The 19,392-nt window shown below is 38.1% G+C and overlaps 1 protein-coding gene across 7 annotated transcripts; it reads right to left on the bottom strand.

Annotated features, from left to right (window-relative positions):
• Positions 1–2,827: 2,827 nt before the first annotated feature.
• Positions 2,828–14,355, bottom strand: rbm39b (RNA binding motif protein 39b). 7 transcript variants are annotated; one of them, XM_022670658.2, is made up of 18 exons: positions 14,334–14,355; positions 12,542–12,599; positions 12,267–12,336; positions 11,468–11,523; positions 10,952–11,001; positions 10,655–10,849; positions 6,907–6,966; positions 6,727–6,780; positions 6,385–6,502; positions 6,133–6,285; positions 5,904–6,041; positions 5,686–5,751; positions 5,353–5,557; positions 5,129–5,209; positions 4,213–4,321; positions 4,019–4,124; positions 3,727–3,805; positions 2,828–3,615 (listed from the first exon to the last, which is right to left on the bottom strand). In XM_022670658.2, the coding sequence occupies exons 2-18, from the start codon at positions 12,590–12,592 to the stop codon at positions 3,515–3,517; spliced, it is 1,692 nt and encodes a 563-aa protein (XP_022526379.1). In that variant the 5' UTR covers positions 12,593–12,599; positions 14,334–14,355; the 3' UTR covers positions 2,828–3,514. The 7 variants fall into 7 exon arrangements, with proteins under 7 accessions (XP_022526379.1, XP_022526378.1, XP_049341810.1 ...); XM_022670657.2 differs by lacking the exon at positions 14,334–14,355 and adding an exon at positions 14,016–14,327; XM_049485853.1 differs by lacking the exons at positions 11,468–11,523; positions 14,334–14,355 and adding an exon at positions 14,016–14,327 and having other exon boundaries at positions 12,262–12,336.
• Between the last annotated feature and the right edge of the window lie 5,037 nt (positions 14,356–19,392).

Raw genomic sequence — 19,392 nt, 5'->3', positions numbered from 1 at the left:
CAAGGGGCCAAGACCAAGGTAGTGCTGTTCTGCCGCAGAAAACGAAACCATATTTCAGTCACGATCAGAGCTTTCAAAACAGAGGAGTGACAACCCCTGCATGTCCCGCTTTCCTCTTGGATGAAAGTGGATAGGGACAAGCAGACCTTCAAAAATTCCAAGCCATAGTTCTGATGGTAAGTAAAGACCAAGTTCAAGAAGACACATTTGATTCATTTCTCATGCCTTGACATTTAAAACCTCGATTTATTTTAATTCTAGGTGCTAAACTTTAGATCACAGTGAAGTAGAACAGATGCGTGTATGTATATAATGTAAAAAAAATATGTAAACTTAGAACTTAGAGCTGCAGCATCTACCAGGAAAATTTAGAGCATGTCATTTGCACATGTAGATTTCATTTTCCAACAGGACTTGGCTCCCCACAAAACTGCCAAAAGTTGCAATAGGTCTTGAAAAATTGAAATTTTCTAAGATACTAACTTTTTGGTTTTCAATAGCTGAAAGCCATTATTATTATCAACATTAAAAGAAATAGATCACTCTGTGTGTACTGAATATTTGAATTGCATATAAAAGAAATTAACTTTTTTCATGATATTATTTGAGATGCACCTGTATATAAATGCTTACATGTGTGGTGTGATAAGAAGCTGGGTCTTGCCACAAATGGATATAAAGGTGCTTCCCCCACTGCAAAAAGATTGAAGACTGCTAGACTTGCAGTCTACAACTCACTCAACACGATTTTACCCAGGTGGCAGACTTTGAGTGGACTTCCCTTATTGGTTTTAGAGAAGCTAAATGGTTGCCATCTAGACTGTCACCGCAAAACCTGCTTTTGCTGGGTAGCAACACACTGACCCAAATGTTGTTGTAATGCTCCAGGGAGCTAACTGATGATATGAACCAAGTGTGTTACAGCAAGAAAAATGCTAGACCAAGCAGGGCAGGACCAAGATTGAGCCCATGTGCATGCTCAAAGATCCTAATTCCCATTTGTCAAATCAAAATTACAAGCATGTCACATTCAAGTGCTTTATTTTCTGGGCAATATGAAAAATGTTGGCTACAGCATTATGCTCGTAATCAATTAGCTATGGACTGACTGTATAGCATCTCTAAATCTTAAACTTAGATAGAAAAAATGTGCACAAACAACTCATAAATGAACTCGTATGTACCATAATTCCACATAATTGCACGGAAATGCTGCATGAATCACACACGCCTTCAACCAAACCTTGCAACACAGTTTAAACACAAATGTGGATTGTTCGGAGCTCCCTGAGGATTGTGTTCAGAACTCCTGATTTATATGAATTAGGGATGTTCCATTGTATCTGCAAAGGGCCAGTGTGGCTGACCAACTGATTAAATGAGTGGAATCAGGTGTACTGGTGGTAGTTTAGAATCGAAACCTGCAGCTAGATACAAGTTTACACACCCCAGAACTAAACTGACTTCACATGAATGATATTAATAAATTCAGTAAATTGAGTCACATACTTGTCCTGACTGCTTGTAATGTAATGACTAAAAATTGCTTTACAACCCTGGCCCTTTACATTTTAGAGGTTTCCCTGCTCTGGACAGACTTGTTAAAATATATTAGATTAATCAGGTGTGTTCATTTGGAGCAGAGAAAGAACTACAATATGCATTAAACATTAAACATTTGTGTCGTATTGTGGGAACTGTAGTTTCCTAGGTGTACTGGCATGTTAAATGCAGTCTTCATTCTTCTTCTGTATTCAATGGCATGCCGTCCAATTACATATGTACCACATCGGTTAGTATACGCCCAAAATCTACTTCTGCCCTATTGTCTCAAAATAAAACTGCGTTATGTGGTATTACCAGGACCAAGTGTTTTTGTTTGTTTACATGGTCACAGATTAATTGAACACAGGGCCCACTTTTAAATACATCATACAATAAAGGCCAATAGTCAGTGTGATGATTACAATTAGCTAGCATAACAACATTTTGTTTTCCACAGAACACACTGAAGTCTGTCTGACAAACTGAAAATGACTCTGATCAAAGGATTGCTGTTGGATGGACAGAAAGTGGATCTTTCCAATGCGGTTGCTGCTGACAGACTTGGATATTGACTATAAATACCTGGGGAAAAAAGTGAAGTAAGATGTTCGGTTGAGAGAAAGGCAAAATGTGACCTGTTTTGTCAGGTCTTGTTAGCTTATACAGTACATACATTACAGTGTTGAAGTTTACGTGTTTAAGCACATCTTTTCGACCTTAAATTTGAACACCGCACATTGCCAAACCCACAGCTAAGGTGGGCCTGTGTTTCTCCCTCATTTTACCTGTTTTTAGAGCTGCAGCTCCAAATAGTAAGCTCCCACAAAACACCTATCCTTTACACATGATTATTTATGCCCTGTACAGAAAACACTGTAATATGAAACACTGTCCTCAATTGCAGATACCATCGTTATTTAAAAAATACCACCGTATGCAGTATTACTATTTACCCCACAAACCTAATGTAAACAGGACCAACCCATATATTAGCCAACAGGACTTTTTCCCCAATAATCCCATTTTCATGGATTAAGCACAAAAAACATTACATTAGCAGCCATTTCATTTTCCATCTCCCTACTTCAAGCCACTTTAATACCAACTGATTTACATGAGAGCCACCTATTTGTTAGCTTTTTTATTTTACTATTATTATTATTTAACATATCCTAAGCAAAATTTACACTGACATATCTTTCAGCAGTTAGGGTAAAATTGCAAGTCAACATTGTGCCAAACTGTCAGTGGTGACTGATCAAAAATACGGTTAAGATCTGTGCACAGTTTGTTAAAATGTTTTATTACATTTTATAAAACAAACAAACCAAAAAAAAAAAACCATCTCAAAGTTCTTTGACATATTTTTTAAAGCAATTTTAATTACCCTTTTCTTTACAAAATTAAAGAAAGTTTGATTACAAAAAGCTATAAATTGTAAAGCGGTCCCAGACTTCTCCATACACCTAAGAGAGATCTCAGAAGGTCTCATCAATTTAGTCATGTTTCTTTCCTCCAACCTTGCAAAAAAAATCCATCAGTCTAGAGACCACAACATGCGTATTTTACAGGACAAAGACAGAAATAGAAAAGTCTTTTTCATGATAGCAAGCTTCTGGGTCACTAGGCATGTGCACTAAAAAGGAGACACGAACAGCTACTTAAAAAAACTAAATGTTGCTCTCTCATCTCTTTCAAATGTCAGTCAGCATGGACCACTAAGACTTCAATTTTCATCTGACATTTACAAACCTGGATCAGCAAACCCTTCTCTACACACTTACCTAAAATGCAGAGGCAAATGTGTATGTGCTCTCCAGGGACACACAGCAGCTGTCTAAATAGGTTTGAAATTTAGCAGGTGCTGGGGGAAAACCACATACAGTGAGTCATTTACATCTCCAGGATATACAGAGAAAGAGATGAGGGCAAGCAAGAGGGAGAGATATTGATGCAGAAGGAGGATGGATCACCGACGTGTGGGCATCAACAACTGTGTAGCAGTCACTGAATCTGGGAACAGCTTGTGATAGGTGGGGAGGGGCACATAGGCAGCAGTGATCATTTTGCCTGACAAAGAGAACAACAACAACAACAAAAAAAAGATAAGTAAGACATACACAGAACCTGTTTTCTAAGCCATTCAAGACACTGCTCAGTTTGGGAGCATAAGGTTCTTACCTGCAAACCATCGTCCGTGCAGGGCACTGACAGCAGCCATGGCAGTAGGAATGGTGGGACACTTCACATATACATTACCCTGCGTAGAAAGAAAACAGAATACAGGTCAGTCCTGCAAGCTCTTCATGGACCAGCCTTCATAGCCAACTGTCCTATGGAGCTTAATTGGCACATTTATTCACAAGTGATGTAAGCCAGCGCAGGCATCTTAAATGCAAGTAAGGAAAAATAAATGGACGGGGAAAAAAGAAAAAGTTCACTCAGGTTAATGCCTTCATGCTGTAGTACATACTTGAGCAGAATTCCTGTCCACATATATGTGTACAATCCCGCCGTGTTTATTGCACTCTTCAATGACGTCATCCTGAATTTCTGTGTCCCAGCCAGGCTCGTTTTCACTGAGGAACAAACAAAAACAACATTTAACAATAATAATTAAAACACTTACTCCAACATGAACACAGGATAGGAATTGGAGAAACTCACGATTGTGGGTTGAACATGTTGGAGAGCTGCAGGCAGTGAGTTGCCAGTGGTTGAGTGGGTAAGTTCATTGCCTGGTTCATGCTAGGGCTGGGGATCAGGGCAGGGTTAGCTGTGGTGACAAAAACAAGTGCTTTAAAATTTCCATACCATAAAACATATGAACATATATAACAACACTCAAATACGTTTTTACAACATGTACATTACTCTTATTTTATATAGTTCATAGGAGTTATTTTTGAGCTATTTTAATAATAATGATAATGATAATTGTGCCGGACAATTATGTAATGATGAATGCACTTATAAAAGGAATACTGTACAAAGCATAGATGGAGGTAGCACAAACAAGCAATCATGTGAACTGAATAATCCTTCAGTTTTCTGAGGGATATCTATACTGTGCCAGCTCTGAATGATAAGGAACTGTAGAAAGGTAATAAGACCTTCTCTTTTCAAAGCTAAAGGTTAATGATTATGGCTACTTTTACTCTCAGTTTGCACTATGCATTATCTTAAACGATAAGCTCATTACATTTCTCTTTGGTAATAATGGTACCTGACCACAATTCACCCAATCATCATCATCATCATCATCATCATCATCATCATCATGTTATACACTGTCATTTAAGTACATTCAGCGTTTTCAATCAGAGATAGTGTGGTGACCCAAAAACCATTAAAAAAACAAACAGCATTACCTTATAAATTTCAGAGAATTGTCAATTATAATGAAGGAGATGTCTTAAAAACATGATGTATGATGTATCTGATTACACCACTCTGCAGCCTGAAGTCAACTAGCACAGACTCGCCTCATATGGAAATTGGGGTTAAAATTGCGCTTAAAGTCTTGTAGTGTTATTCTAGCTTTTATTAACTGTAGAAAATGAATTGCTTGCAATAGCTTTACCTCCAGGTAGGTTACCGAATGGCAGAGAGCCGGTCATCTGCAGGGCCTGCTTTGCAGCGGCAGGAATCTGTAGCCCAGTGCCTAAAATTACAAAAAATAAACCCACTGAAATAAACTAAGCAGTTTAAGGGAGATTAACAGTGAGTTTAAAAGTCAGAAAGTATAACATTTTATTATGTGGAATAACCCTCAGAGTGTCTTGTCAACTTTCCAGTATGCCCTACCTTCTGCAAGTCGAGCCATAAGCTGCAGGCGGCCTGTGGTGCCCAAATCTATGCCTGTTCTCTCCAGCTCATCATTATCTAGGAAGGAGCTGGCAGATGAGGCGTCTGAGCGTTCCGTCACGTGCCCCACTTTCATAGGCCGGCCAGCCAGCTCGAAGCCATTCAGCTGTTCCAGGGCCTTCTTTGCACATTCAGCATCTGCAAACTAAAAACACAATAAATATTAAGAGACATTTTCAAAAATTACTAGATATGTACCGAATATGCAGCAGTGTAAACTGGTGCACCAAAATTTTGAAGAATTCTAAATGAAATTAATATTGATAGACTTACTGATATGAAGCCATAACCTTTTGACCTGCCCGTCTCGCTGTCCATCATCAACTGGATGCTCTCGATCTAAACAGTGAACAACAGTAAATCTGACATTAAGTGGCATGTCTTAGGCACTTAGATGTAATATCACTTAATCATATAAAATGTAGGACAAAATACAATGTGGCACTTGGTCATCTGCATCAGCGTGTTTATAAAGGCTGTGAAAATCTCACCCTGCCAAAAGGCTCAAAGATGCCTCGGAGCATGTCCTCAGTGATGTTAAAGTGCAGAGATCCCACGTAGAGGCGCATAGGCCCTGCACCACCTTTCTGCAGGTTTTGCAAGGCAGCTGCTGCCCTGTTCTTTTCAGCCTAGAGCACAGAGCCAGACAGTCTTTTAGACACAGCCAAAATGGATGGTGCCACAACTGTTAACTTCTACAATCTGGATTTTTTTTGATACCTGTGAGGCCTGAACAATGATGGGCACTCCCAGCAGCCTCTGTCCTGTAAGCCCAATTGCCAGCGGCACAGACGATGCTTCCACAAATTCAACATAAGCGATACCCTTAGACCTGCGAGAGTTTCTGTCTGAAATCATCCTCACATCTCGCACCTTTAGAGAAGGGAGAAAGAAAAAACATTAATAAATACACATCATCCTCAAAAAGACTGCTAAATTAGTTAGAAGGAAAACAAATAAAAGTAAACATACTTTTCCAACAGCAGAGAAGAATTCCTCTAGGTCTCTTGGTCTAATTCTGGCAGCCAGCTGCATGCAGAAAACTGTACGGGAATCTCTTTCTTCAGCACTGAGATTATCAATGGGCTGCCTGTGGAAAGAGGAAAAAATGAAACGAGAAAAAAAAAAAAAGAAAATTAGTCTACGTACTGAAGCATAATAGGGCACAAACTGCACTGCACCCCAAGTGGGCTCAGCAAAGCTTCAGTAAATTTCAACATGGCAATGACAAAACTGTGTTTAGAAACTGTTTTCATATTATAAGTACAAGGAATTTTTGATTATTCAGTAATCAAGGGGTTACGGGTATCATACCTGACAGGACTCTTGTCTTTTTTAAAGGGGCTTTTGCTTCGATTGTGTTTGTGGCTGTATAAAAAAAAGAAGAAAAGAAAATAAGAGCATGTCAAGTTTGTATGATGATAGATGTGTATACTATTTTACAACATTCTTTCAGACAGCAAGAACCACACAAGGAAATTAAATCATAAAAACCTTAGTTTGGTGGGTGGGCCAATCTTCCCTCCAGGACCACCGTTAAATTTCGGCCCCAAGCTAAGACATAAAACATGGGGTTTGTCTGAGAAGTACAAACCAGCCAGTAAACAATGGGAAGGGCTACTGCATACTGACCCATGAGGGTTAGTCTCTTCCAGCTTAACTGAGAGAATGCCAATAAAGCTGAGCCAGATGGTGAACAGTCTAGACCACTCGAGAGCTGGAAGTCTTATGTATGTATGAAGTATGACCCTCTTAGGGCGTTTTCACACCAGCACTTTTTATACCAGTTAAATCAGTGATGACCACAGTGGGAGGCAAGTTGCAGAAAGGCAAATGAGTGAAGCATGTTTGAGCACTTTATGCCAATGTTTAAACACTAGCATAAAATAAATAGTTTGTGAGAGCTAAACTAAACTAAATGTACAGCAGAAAATGAGTCCTCCCAATTCAAAACAACATCCAAAGTAATGACAAGAACATATGATCACCAGTACAATAGTAGGTAACGAGATGTAATTTGTATCTGAAAATATCATAGTCATTATTTGAATCTTAAGAAGTTTAGTTTTTACATGAACACAACACATCCAGAGCACAAGAGAAAAGCCAGTAGATTTCTACAGAAAACTTTTTCAAACTGTGTCATGGGCTCAAAAATATTTTTATGTAGATAAAAATATTTTTGAGCCCATCACACAGTTTGAATGAATAATAAAAAAAGCAATGCAGAAACGTTTGGGAACCACTTTGTTATATTGTTCTCTGGCTTGTTTTCACTCTTAGCGCAGAAGTGAATACAATAATCACAGTCTGATTCGGACCAAAACAACCACACCAATACTCTTAAAGTAGGGATTTCGGTCTGGTTGCAAATTAACTCTGAACTGGATCAACTGCAGCAAGTATGTTATAAGATCTCACCCCAACAGAATAATCAAGTGTTCTACGCCACTAAGCTAAATACCTAAAGTTACCTAAAATTTAACTTGCTATATTTCCCAGACTATTACTACCACCATAAACATATGGTTTCTCTGCTTTGGTCCATGTTAATTTGTTCAAGAATCTAAACTAATCCAGACCAAAAAAAGTTCTTACTGCATTCACTTTCTTACCGATAAGCAAAGAGAACATGCTCACATGGTTTGTTGTGATGAATTTGTGTATTTAAATTTTTGTGTGTGTAAATGAGCCATTCGGAGCAGAGTAAAACTACAGGTGTGAAAAGGCCCTTAGAACCAGCAAAAAGCAGGTTACAGATCACAGTTAACATAAATTTAACATAAGTAATAGCGTCCTAAGTATGCAGTTGCACATCCATCATGTAAGAATTTTTTAATCAGCACAAACTACAATATTACCTCAATGGAACATTGTACCGCAATATCTTACTTTGATCTGATCTTGTAATGCTGAGAATCAGCCCATACCCATCTAATCTAAGCACAACCTTTGTGCTTGTATAAATAAAGCAGAGATACAGTGTAGCAAAGATGTGCTGCCGATTAAAACAGTTTATTAGTGACATATGATGCACACTCTGAATTGATACCTACTTTTTGGTTCGAGTTCTTACGGCATGTTTATTAGCATTAGCTTCCACTAAGTTCAGAACATTCTGTTCAATGCTCAAAAAAGAAAGGTGTGTGTGGTAGTGCTGGGCAGTATATCGGAGAGGAAATTAAAACCGGTATGCATTCTTTACATACAGTCACACCACTAGAGGTGCTGCGGAGCGGTGTGTACAACAGCACCGCCAAGGAAACATGCGGCACGCTAGCTAACGCTAGCCAGTAAGCATAACTAGCTAACACACTGGATCAACTAGAGTGAGAGGAATGGAATTGTGCCTCCAATCCACAGCTTAGACAAACATTCCTCTCGTCCCCCAGGTGAGCCCAGAATCGGTCCTGAGTGCGGAGTCATTTATTCAGCACAAAAGATAAAACGTCCTAAAACTCTGGATACGAGAAAGTATATAGCCCTTTTAAATATATTAATATCAAAGCTTGAAGGATATTATTAATGCACACTGAACTGAATGTTTTTGTTAACTGGAGAAAGAAGGGCATTATGGCGGATTTTAATACTGTAATGCCTCTAATGGAGTCAAGAACATATTTTAAATTGATATTAAAGCTGTCTTACTTGTGCCATAGAGCTTGTGAGGAATCTCATTTGAATACTTAAACACTATAAATGGATCTAAAATACTCAATGTTTATGGAACTATTTTTAATTATTTAGCTTTATAAAGAAAGCAGTGTTAAAGTTGTCGGTGTATCTCTATTTAAGGTCTACTGTTTACATTCTTCAGCTGTTTTTCTGCAAAAAAAAAGTCTGATTCCTTCATATATTGTGTAACACCCCAATAGCAAACAAAGCCTTCATTTGAAGCCTTAGCCTTTGTTTTTCTTCAGACGTTAATTATTATAGTGGATATTTAAATGTAAATAAAAGAATGAATGTAACAAATGTAAAATGCAATTATATGTATATTAGTGGTGGCAATTAAAATAATAGTATATACTTGTATGTTTGAGGATAAAATCAAAATAGGGTGCTGGAATAAAGAATGCATGATAAATTGGACAGTAAAATTGGTTGTGAGGATTTCTGAATTCAAACTTAATTTGAAAATGTAAAAAATATCAGAGATGAGGAGCATTGCAGTGCAGGAGTGCCGGTGTGTGGTGCGGGTGTGTGTGGGCGCACGTGTTTGTGTGCGGGTGTGTGTGTGTGTGTGTGTGTGTGAGTGCGTGCGTGTATGAGTAAGAGAGAGAGATATCTCTAACACTGAGCACTCATTTGGTGTGGATCACGTGGATCAAATTCAAAGCTCATTAACTGCTCACACATAATGATGTGTGCACCTTTTTATTACTGACTTTGGCCCAGTAAAATGGTTCTAGAAAAATGAAGAATTATTATAAAGCTTATAAAGAATCTCATAAAAAAAAATAATGCCAAGAAAACAATCTAACATTTACTGAATTTGGAGATACAACGTTTATCTTAGTTCCATAAGGCCCCCAGGAATGAAAAGATACTCTGAAAATCATATTGCCTGTACAGCACAGTAAGCATTTAAAGGGAACCTTGGCTGTTAATACGTCAATAAAGGAAATGTCTAGTACTATTAAATATGTTGTATAATGCAAACAGCTTTATAATAATAAATAATTAATTAAAACCAAATGAAGGAGTAGGCTGCTCTATTGTTGTGTTATCAAATGGTTGCCAGCATTTAGCCTTTGCACTTTTTTTGCGAGACACTAGTCACTTTACTGATGGCCTTATTCCCCTCAAAAGTACAGAACAACCATATGACATTACTGTGTTACTATGTGACAGACTAACACAGGCTGAAGAGTACTTACTCGACTTGTTGTTTTAATAGTAAATATAACATTTCACTTTCATTTACATATCACATTTTAATAGAATTAGACATGTCCACTTTTTGAAGAAAATATAGTCCAAACCATCAGGGTTCTCTTTAAAGAGAAAGATCAGTATAATAATTTCAGAGGAAATTTGAAACTCACTGTTTCAAAGCCACATGAATCACAGTGGTTATGAAACTACATCATGTAACCCATTTACATCTGTTCTGCAGCAAAACTAAGGAAAGCAGGCCATAAATTAATATTGCATAAAACACATGAACATCTCAGATCCTGATGTTCATATCTGGCTGTCAAAAAGTTACACTTGACACATCAATAAAGACAGCACTTACTAGGGGCTTTTGCGACCTCGATATTGCGACCCTCTGCCATAACGCTCATGACTGCGGGAGCGTGAGCGGCGACGCTCTTTGCTGCGTGAGCGCTTTTTCTCATGGCTGCGGCTCCTGCGGCGGTCCTTGCTTTTCTTGCGGTCCTTGCTCCTACTCCTATGGTGATCTGCGCTCGGGCTCCGGCTGCGTCTTTTCCTATGTTGATGAAAGAAAAGCACAACAAGCAAACTATTAGCATCAACTTTAAGCACCACCTCGTAACAGTCATACACAGTAAACTATAGTATGGCTACTTACTTTCTGCTGTGTTCATCATGTCCATTTGCACTAGAAGACTTGCTGTCACCCTAAGCAGGGTTGATAGAAGAACATCGTAAGGATGGACAGGATACATAGCAAGTCGTCAAAGGAATAGGGGGAGGGGGGCAAGAAAAAAATACAGAATATTTTTATTTAAGTATTTAGAACAAAATTTTAATCCGTGGTTTTCAGTTAGAACGGGTTTCTACCACCATTTACCCATTCTTAACTTTTGAAGGTCACTAATTCTTGATATTCTTAACAGTTTGCTCTTTTGCATAAAATCAAGTCTTTGTCAAAGACACAGTGCTTTTGATCTTCATAACCATAAAGGGGAATGTCTCTTTCTGAGACATGCAAGCCAACATAAAGGCCACGCTTGGTGGAACCACCCCCCAGGTCCAGGATATGATAGTAACTGTTCACTGATATCTTAAGCCTAAAGCTTGCTTTTAAGGACAGGGTAGCTAAGAGTTTTCCAGAGTTGAGGCAGTCATTCCGTGAGATCTTCACCCATTTGTGTGGTTGGACTTTGAGAGTGCGATGCCATCTTTGTCTCACATCTCGTCCTGAAGCAGACAGGGATTTACACGGCTTAGTCATAACGGCTCCCAAGAGAAACGGAATCAAAGTAATCCAAAAGAATTTAAATGATAATAAACATAATAATAAAAAGACAGCACTGCATACCTCATGAGTTCTGTATTCAGATATGTGCTCACTCTATATTTGTTTAAAATAGGTTTCTAATAATAAAACTGAGGTGATGCATCACAATGTAACAGTCTACTAAAGTATCTTATTAGAATATAGTAAAGCTTATTGACAAACATGAATTTCATGTATTACTAGTGTTAAAAGGCATGCAAAAATCAAGATGCTGGCTTATTTGATCTGGAGATAACAGAATATATTGATTTGAGAGACAGTATTCATATTCCACCGTTTTATATTAAACTATTAAAACAGGTCATATAGATGTAGCTGCAAAAATGCCACTGAACACAGTGCTATTCTTTTTGATGATGGTTTATGATTGTAGACTCAAATACAATATTTTTGTGTGCTTTATACACAACACTGTGGCTGAAATTATCTTGCAGCTATCATTATATATACAGAATCGTACAGTTTAAGCAGGTGTAAAAATATGAATACTGTCTCTTTCATATCAGGTTATGTCCCTGTTTCATCCATTGCCATTCACCTTGCTGACACCAAGCAGGCGAGTGGATGTTCTAAGATGAAGGTCTTTTGATAGTTGACCTAAGGGATCACAGTACATCAATACATTCCGCAATGACTACCTTACTTTTTTCACACTTCACACTGGAATCAAAGGTGTATTCAGGGAAGTAGAGGTCAGATATCATTAGGCAAGTCTATAAAAAGAGATAGACGGGCATTTATTTGTGATTCAGATTATTTGCTGAAACAACACACAAACAATAGCATTCTCTCTACCATTCAGAAAGACAGTCTTGTCATGTCAGACTTATGCTAGCAAATACAGGGCTTCCCAGTCATGTGCAAAACAGCAATTATGCCAACTATTGTAAAATGAAATACTCTAGTTTGGTCACCCACCTTCTTGTAAGGAGCCTCAAGCATGGCTTCTATATCAAAGTCGTCAGCCATTGTTGATCTGTTTGGAGAAAAAATAAGTAAATCAATTTACTCAAAAAAAATCAGTTGCCTTCATATTTAGTACGTTTAAGTTACACTGTTAGTCCACACATTAAACACATCTATATTGAAGGCATCAAAACTTTACTACAGTATAATATAGCTATTACAATACAGAATAAAAGTCTAGTAATTCTAATTTGCCAGGCTTAAACCACACTACAACCACACTACCCCGCCAAAAATAAATAAATAAATCAGGACTACCAGCATGATGTTAATTATGATTGATCACAAATAAAACTAACTTATATGGCAATTTAGTACTTTGTACTAAAAATATATATATTTTTGATAATGTTTTATCAATAATAATTAAAAATAACAATAAAAAAAACGCGGATGTGTATTTTTTTTATTTTACTGCACTGCCAAAGAATCCGATCGGGACAAATACTTAATCAAATAACTCGGATGCAAAAACAAATATGATAGGGACATCCGTATAAGTAAGACTATATATATTAAACTAATTAAAAGTGTGAACTGAACTCCGTTATGCACCATCCTTTTACTACAGAAGCTTATATGGTCGTGTGTGTGGGGGGGGGGGTCTATTTGGGGACTGAAATACCATTGTATAACAGTGTAACGTTACTGTAAATTTCTCTCATGTTGAACATGTTCTCATTATAAACCCTCACTATTACGAATCACGTTTAACATAATTTAAAGGCACAATGTGTTAATCTCAGTTTAAGAATGAATGAATACATCGTTCTGAACTGAATGAATAAACCTCTGAACTGAAGGAATTATTCAAGTATATAGGTTAGCCAGTTAACTAGCTAGCTAGCGTTGGTTATGTTTCTACATTTATATTTTAAAGGGCACAATAAGTTATATCACAACGATAAATATAGTTAGTTAGCTAAGCCATGTAAGCAATTAGCTATGTAAACACAGGTTACATTATGCAACATCTTAAAACGGATAGCGTTAGCTACTAACTTAACCTATGTTAACGTTAGCTTAGCTGCGTTTGAGTGACTAAAAACACGTTTTACTGCCCTCCAAAATGTCAGCTTTGACATACAAGTCGGTTATAAACGTCTTAATGTGGGCACTCCAACCAAAAATCAACACGTAAAACGGAGCAAACGTTTTTAACGGTGTATTTTACTGTTTCTTCATCTCTCGGCGAGCGTTATTTATAAGCGAAGGCCCCATTATGCATAAGAAATGGCATGCTATATAAGCTAAGCTAGCTAACGTTAGCCTCAACTGCAGCCAGAGACGTCCACTCTACTCGTTTAGCTAAGTAGCTAAAAAAATAACGTTAGCACACCTCAATATCAGATTTCTCAAGCTAAGGAAGCATAGAAACATTATTTTGGAGATCAAAAGTCAACAGATGTAAGGAACAAATAGCTACCTTGCGTGTGTTTCCGAGGAGAGTAGTCGAAAATGCTAGCTTGCTTGCTAGCCTTATGTTACGTAGTTAGCGAACCCACTGTTGTAAACAGGGAGCTAAGCTAGCTAGTTAGCTTGCTAGCGCTCTCTAACGTTATGCTGCTCCTTTAGCCGCTCTTTTCAGTCTAGCGCTGAGTTTTAAGCAGTAACTCTCTTAACTGTGACTTACTAATGCCGTGTAGCTGAGAAAGCGACAAAATAATGCGATGAAAGACGTGTTTAACACATCCATTCACGCGCTGCCAAGGCGGTTAGCAGACTAGCAGCTAGCTAACGTTACCTTTGTTTCTATGCGCTCACAGACAACTTCCTGGATAGCGCACAAAATGGCGGCGCTGCTGACGAGGGGTTTACCGCTGTGATGTGCCCGGCCCGGGGGAGGGGGGGTCTCTCAGCTGGTCGGGGGTCTTTAAGGTGGTCAGAGGTTTTCCCTGCACAAAGAAGCGCTGTTGTCCGCTTAGTTTAATATGAGTTACAGTGCTCTGTGGGGATGTGTGTGTTTACAGTGATTAAACACTACTGTAATTTAGCCAACATTTAGCACAGAGCTACCTTAAGGGTTTGGTGAATTTACAGTCTAGACCAGGGGTGTCAAACTCATTTTGGCCGAGGGCCACATTGGCATATTGGCTGTCCTCCGAGGGCCAGATGTAACTTATAAATATAAGAAAATGTAACCAAATGTAATATATGTAAATGAATGTAATTACTCCTTAATGTTAAATAACTCTCAATATATTATTTATTCAATCAAATATTACAGTTGCATGGAAAAAATGTTTGCTTGTTGCTCTATTAACATAAATCCTGTTATGAAATCCAAAAACTCCATCAATCAAGAACCAAACTATACAAGTGAATAGAAATGACATAAAATACAAGTTATATTAACTTTGATCAAAACGTTTGATACTGAAAAGAGGCTTAATTAATATAAAATCAAAAATTGTGAGCTGTGACAGATTTAGCATTTCCTCATCCAACCACTAGTGGGAGCTGCAGCAGCACAAGCCCACAGTCTTTACTGAGTCAGAGCTACAGCCCAGCCACGGGCTACAGGACTCAGCTGAGCCAGTCTGGAGCGTTTTTAAAATTTTAAGTTCTTCTGTGTATGAAATAAAATAACCCCACTAACCGGATAATACAGCTCTCTACAGTTCATATTTCAGCCCAAGCAGCTAACAGCAGCAGTTTAGAGCAGCCATCCCGGAGTCACTGCTCGGATTACATTATAAACAGGTCAGTTAGCGCGCTGCTAACCTCAGGATGTTTATAACTACGGAGTTTAGTGGACACACCACGGCTGCAAGGTTAGACTGTTGAAGGCTACTGGAGACTATTAAAGGCTATTGGAGGTTATTGAAAGGGTTATTGGGGGCAGAAATCAGTAAAAGCTGGTTAGATAAGTGATTCACCTCCTCGTCCTTTGCTGAGGTGAAACTGCGACTAGCGATGTCACAGTGATGTTTATTAACCTCATTAAAACAGATTTTATCAGCTATTGTCTTATAAATATTTACACATAATTTATATCTCTTCTAAAAAGCGTTTATTTTGGTCAGTAACACAAAATGCATACCGGTCTTTCGCCTTGAAGCACAGCCGTCCGTCTGCATCAACTTTTCTTTTTCTGGATATTATGGGATAAACATGTCTCAATTCCACCCGCGAAGTTACGCCTTCCCTCCGGCAGGGTTTCCACATCAATGACTACACTGCCGTGTAGTGGCAGTAAGCCGTAACTTTGCGGGTAATACAATCGACAAGCATTGTGGGAAATGTATTTTTTGGTCAAAGAACGCTTCTGACCTATTTATTATAGACACTAAGATTTTACAAGCTCTCGCGGGCCACATAAAAAGACGTGGCGGGCCACATTTGGCCCGCGGGCCTTGTGTTTGACACATGTGGTCTAGACCATTTCAACTGGTGGGCCAATTCTACGACTAGTGGTTATGTTAGAGGGGCCAATTAGTTTCTAGCGTATAATGAATTAAAGTATGGATTTAATATCAAAACATTTTTTACACAGTTTTTATTTACCATTTTACAGTTTACAATTAGCATAATCTTAATTCTATATTTGTCATGTCATACCAACACATTAACAAATGATCACATTCTACATTTCAGTGTCTTTGCTATGATTTTATTTTTCAGTTTCATATAACATTTATTTGACATCAGCTGTCTCTGGTTTCAATGTGTTTTTGTATGTCTTGCCAACAGAAGACATCTTACAGGTTATTTTCTCAAATTCCATACAAACAGCTGCTAAGCTTTAGATTGTTATTAACTCTATTTCTGTTTTATATACAATTTACAATAACAGAGATTCCATATTTAGATGGGTAATGTAAGGTATATAAGTAGTGTATGTATGTTTAGGGTGATTGGGGAACATTATGAGCTTTTTTTGATATTATTGAAACTAAATAACAAACAAATCACCATCTTCATAAAATAATAGCTTTACCAGTTTTTGGGTAAAATTATTATTTTTTCCATAAATCACCCCCTTATGATTATTCACACCCACTTATGGTAAAATGCCTACACCCTCAGTTGGTAAAATCATAATTTAATGTTATCCCTTTAGGATAACATGGCCTCATATGGAGACACTGCCTGTATCATCTAGTGGTCGCCTGACAACATTAGACTCAACTGATTGAAAACAAAGTGGCGGAAATCCCAGTCAAATGTGTCCACAGCTATTCTTGTTTAATTTTATGTTTGAAACTAGTTTATTTACTTACTGTAGAAAGATAAAATTTTGTTTTTGGATTAAATGGGTCCTTTTGATCCCAAATGCCAAGGATCATTTTTAAATGTTAACTACAATTACCTATCAGTATATGAGAATATAGTTTTTTATACTTGTTAGGTCCTGACAAAAAAAAAAAATCACACCAAGCAAATAGCTTTCCAAGATAGCTATTTTGTATTTTACCCTCAATAAACGTTGTACAGCTAACCTTTCTTTTCATTGTATGCACAAAATCACTCGTAATTTATCCTATAGCACATCCAGATCTAGGCTGTTTTAGAAACAAGACATACTGCCTTGATGCTTTGCATGGCCACACTATCTTAATTAGAAGTCTCAGCCTAGCTTTGAATCAACCAAAAGGGGACCAAAAAGGATAATTGACCATGCTACCTTCTTATAAGGTGGGACGGGCCTCCATCTCCCATTATACCTAAGAGCAGTGCTAACCAGTGTGGCATTATGTTAGCTGCCAAATTAGTATTGGCAGTTATTGTCTCCTCCAAGCATGTTGAGCTAAATAATGATATATTGTGAGAAGGTAGAGTTGCACTCATGGGCGTGGTAGTGGGGGGAAAAGTGGACCTGACTACCCAGGGCCCGAGTAGGGAGAGGGGCCCATGAAAATCCTGATTTTTTTTTCGCTCACTTTCCTTTGTTTACTGGCATGGATAGGGGCCCATTAACATAGAGGGTGTACAGGGCCCAGAATTTGCTGCTACGCCCCTGGTTGCACTAAGGAATTAAGTAATGACAGTCTTGCCTAAGAGAAGACCTTTCTGTTTATTACATAGAACAGTGTTTCTCAACCAGGGTGCCGCGGCACCCCGGGGTGCCGTCTGGCTTCATCGGGGGTGCCGTCAAAATATTGCGCCTCACGTGCATATTTCCTTTCCAGAGTCAGCTCGTGTCGGGGTGTGTCCCAATTCACAGGCAGCATACTCTGAAGGATGCGACACACAGAGGCGGTGTATTACTGCGCAGCTGTGACGCAATCTGTCTTCTAATACAGCCTCTGAAGGATGCAGCCCTTAAATTGGGACACACTGTAAAGTTTTTGTCCCCCACGCGATGCACGCTCTATTTTATTTCATATTCCGCCAGCAACAACCCTCGTTCTCACCTGAAGTTCTGCGCCAGCACCCCCTACCCCCCCCCCCCCCCCGTTCTCACCTGAAGTACTGTGCCAGCACCCATCTCCCCCCTCCCCCCCCGTAAACTGGGGTGCCGTGACATCTCGCATATATTTAAAGGGTGTCGTGATAGAAAAAAGGTTGAGAAACGCTGACATAGAATATCTGATTTGTAGTGCAAGTTGAGCATGAATTACACTTTTACCGTTTAAACATTACACCAACCGGACAAACTGAGTACCACAAACGGTCAAGTCTGACTCCACCTCTGGTCTCCAAAGCATAGATTAACCATATGGCAGACAATGATGATTTGTTTTCATAGAACAGATGGATATAGAAAATCAGTGTCCATTTTTTTGTTCAGTCATTGCTTTACATTCAGTAGGTGGTGAAAATGTTCACTGAATGCAGTTATTATACATGAATAGGTCAACAGCATTGTTTTAATCTTAAAGGTACAGTATGAGCAGAATTACTTCTTATCAGCTCATCACTGACCATAAAGCTCATGAGCTGGATCAGGTGTGCTGAGGCAGAACATAGCTGAACCTAAGCAGGACATTGCATAAACAGCTTGATTATGAAACACAAACTATTACTGTGAATATTATGTCTTTTATACTATACTTTAGATGGCAGTGATTTAATCCAAAAAGCCCCAGGCAAGGACCCAATAACCCTAACCCTAACCCTATTTTTTACTTTAATATATATATATATATATATATATATATATATATATATATATATATATATATATATATATATATATATATATGGCAACATTCAAGTGAATATAGAAATAGTACAGGACCAGAATGGAGAAGCCCCACACCCTACCAGAGGCTCTGCACAAGCACATGACTGAATACTATTATCATGTAGATGTTGCTATTTGTCTTCAGGATGTTTTATTTCATTGTGTATGGTTGTGCCTCCTGCAAATATTTTACAATGTAATTAATTAACTCTGCAGGGACAATGAGACAATAGGACATGAGCTTAAAATATTAATAAATAATTTAATGTGATCAACTCAAAACTTTTTTCACCTCCACCTCTCCACCTCTGGCTTGATTGCCAGGCAGGGTCTAGTTCTTTTCAGTCAAAGTTACAACTTCTGGTAGTGCAGTGGTAGTGCATCAAACTTTAAACAAACTCTAAACAACTTTAAGCAAATCAACAGTTTGTTACAATCTTAACAGCAAAGAATGTACTGTTGAGCTCATCAACACCAGACGGCTAAGCAGATGATCTCAGAATATTTTTTCTTTCAGAACATTAAGTCAAGCCAATGATTAGATCAATGTCAATGATTAAATATACAGCATTTAAAAAGGTTGATCAGTTCTAGAACTACAGTCAATAGGATATTTTTTTAAAAAATAGATTAACTTAAGTATGGCTAAGAAATAGTTCATGTCCCTTTTTCC

The sequence above is a fragment of the Astyanax mexicanus genome, chromosome 12, assembly GCF_023375975.1.
Source record: "Astyanax mexicanus isolate ESR-SI-001 chromosome 12, AstMex3_surface, whole genome shotgun sequence".
NCBI lineage: Eukaryota > Metazoa > Chordata > Actinopteri > Characiformes > Acestrorhamphidae > Astyanax > Astyanax mexicanus.
Note: the sequence above shows the minus strand (reverse complement) of the source record. Positions and strands in the feature narration are given on the sequence as shown.

Excerpts from the sequence above, each read along its gene's own strand:
- rbm39b (XM_022670658.2), bottom strand. The coding sequence starts at position 12,592 with ATGGCTGACGACTTTGATATAGAAGCCATGCTTGAGGCTCCTTACAAG. Across the intron at positions 11,002-11,467 it reads AAGTCCAACCACACAAATGG|GGTGACAGCAAGTCTTCTAG; the intron begins GTGAAGATCTCA and ends AACCCTGCTTAG. Across the intron at positions 6,781-6,906 it reads GGCCCACCCACCAAACTAAG|CCACAAACACAATCGAAGCA; the intron begins GTTTTTATGATT and ends TTTTTTATACAG.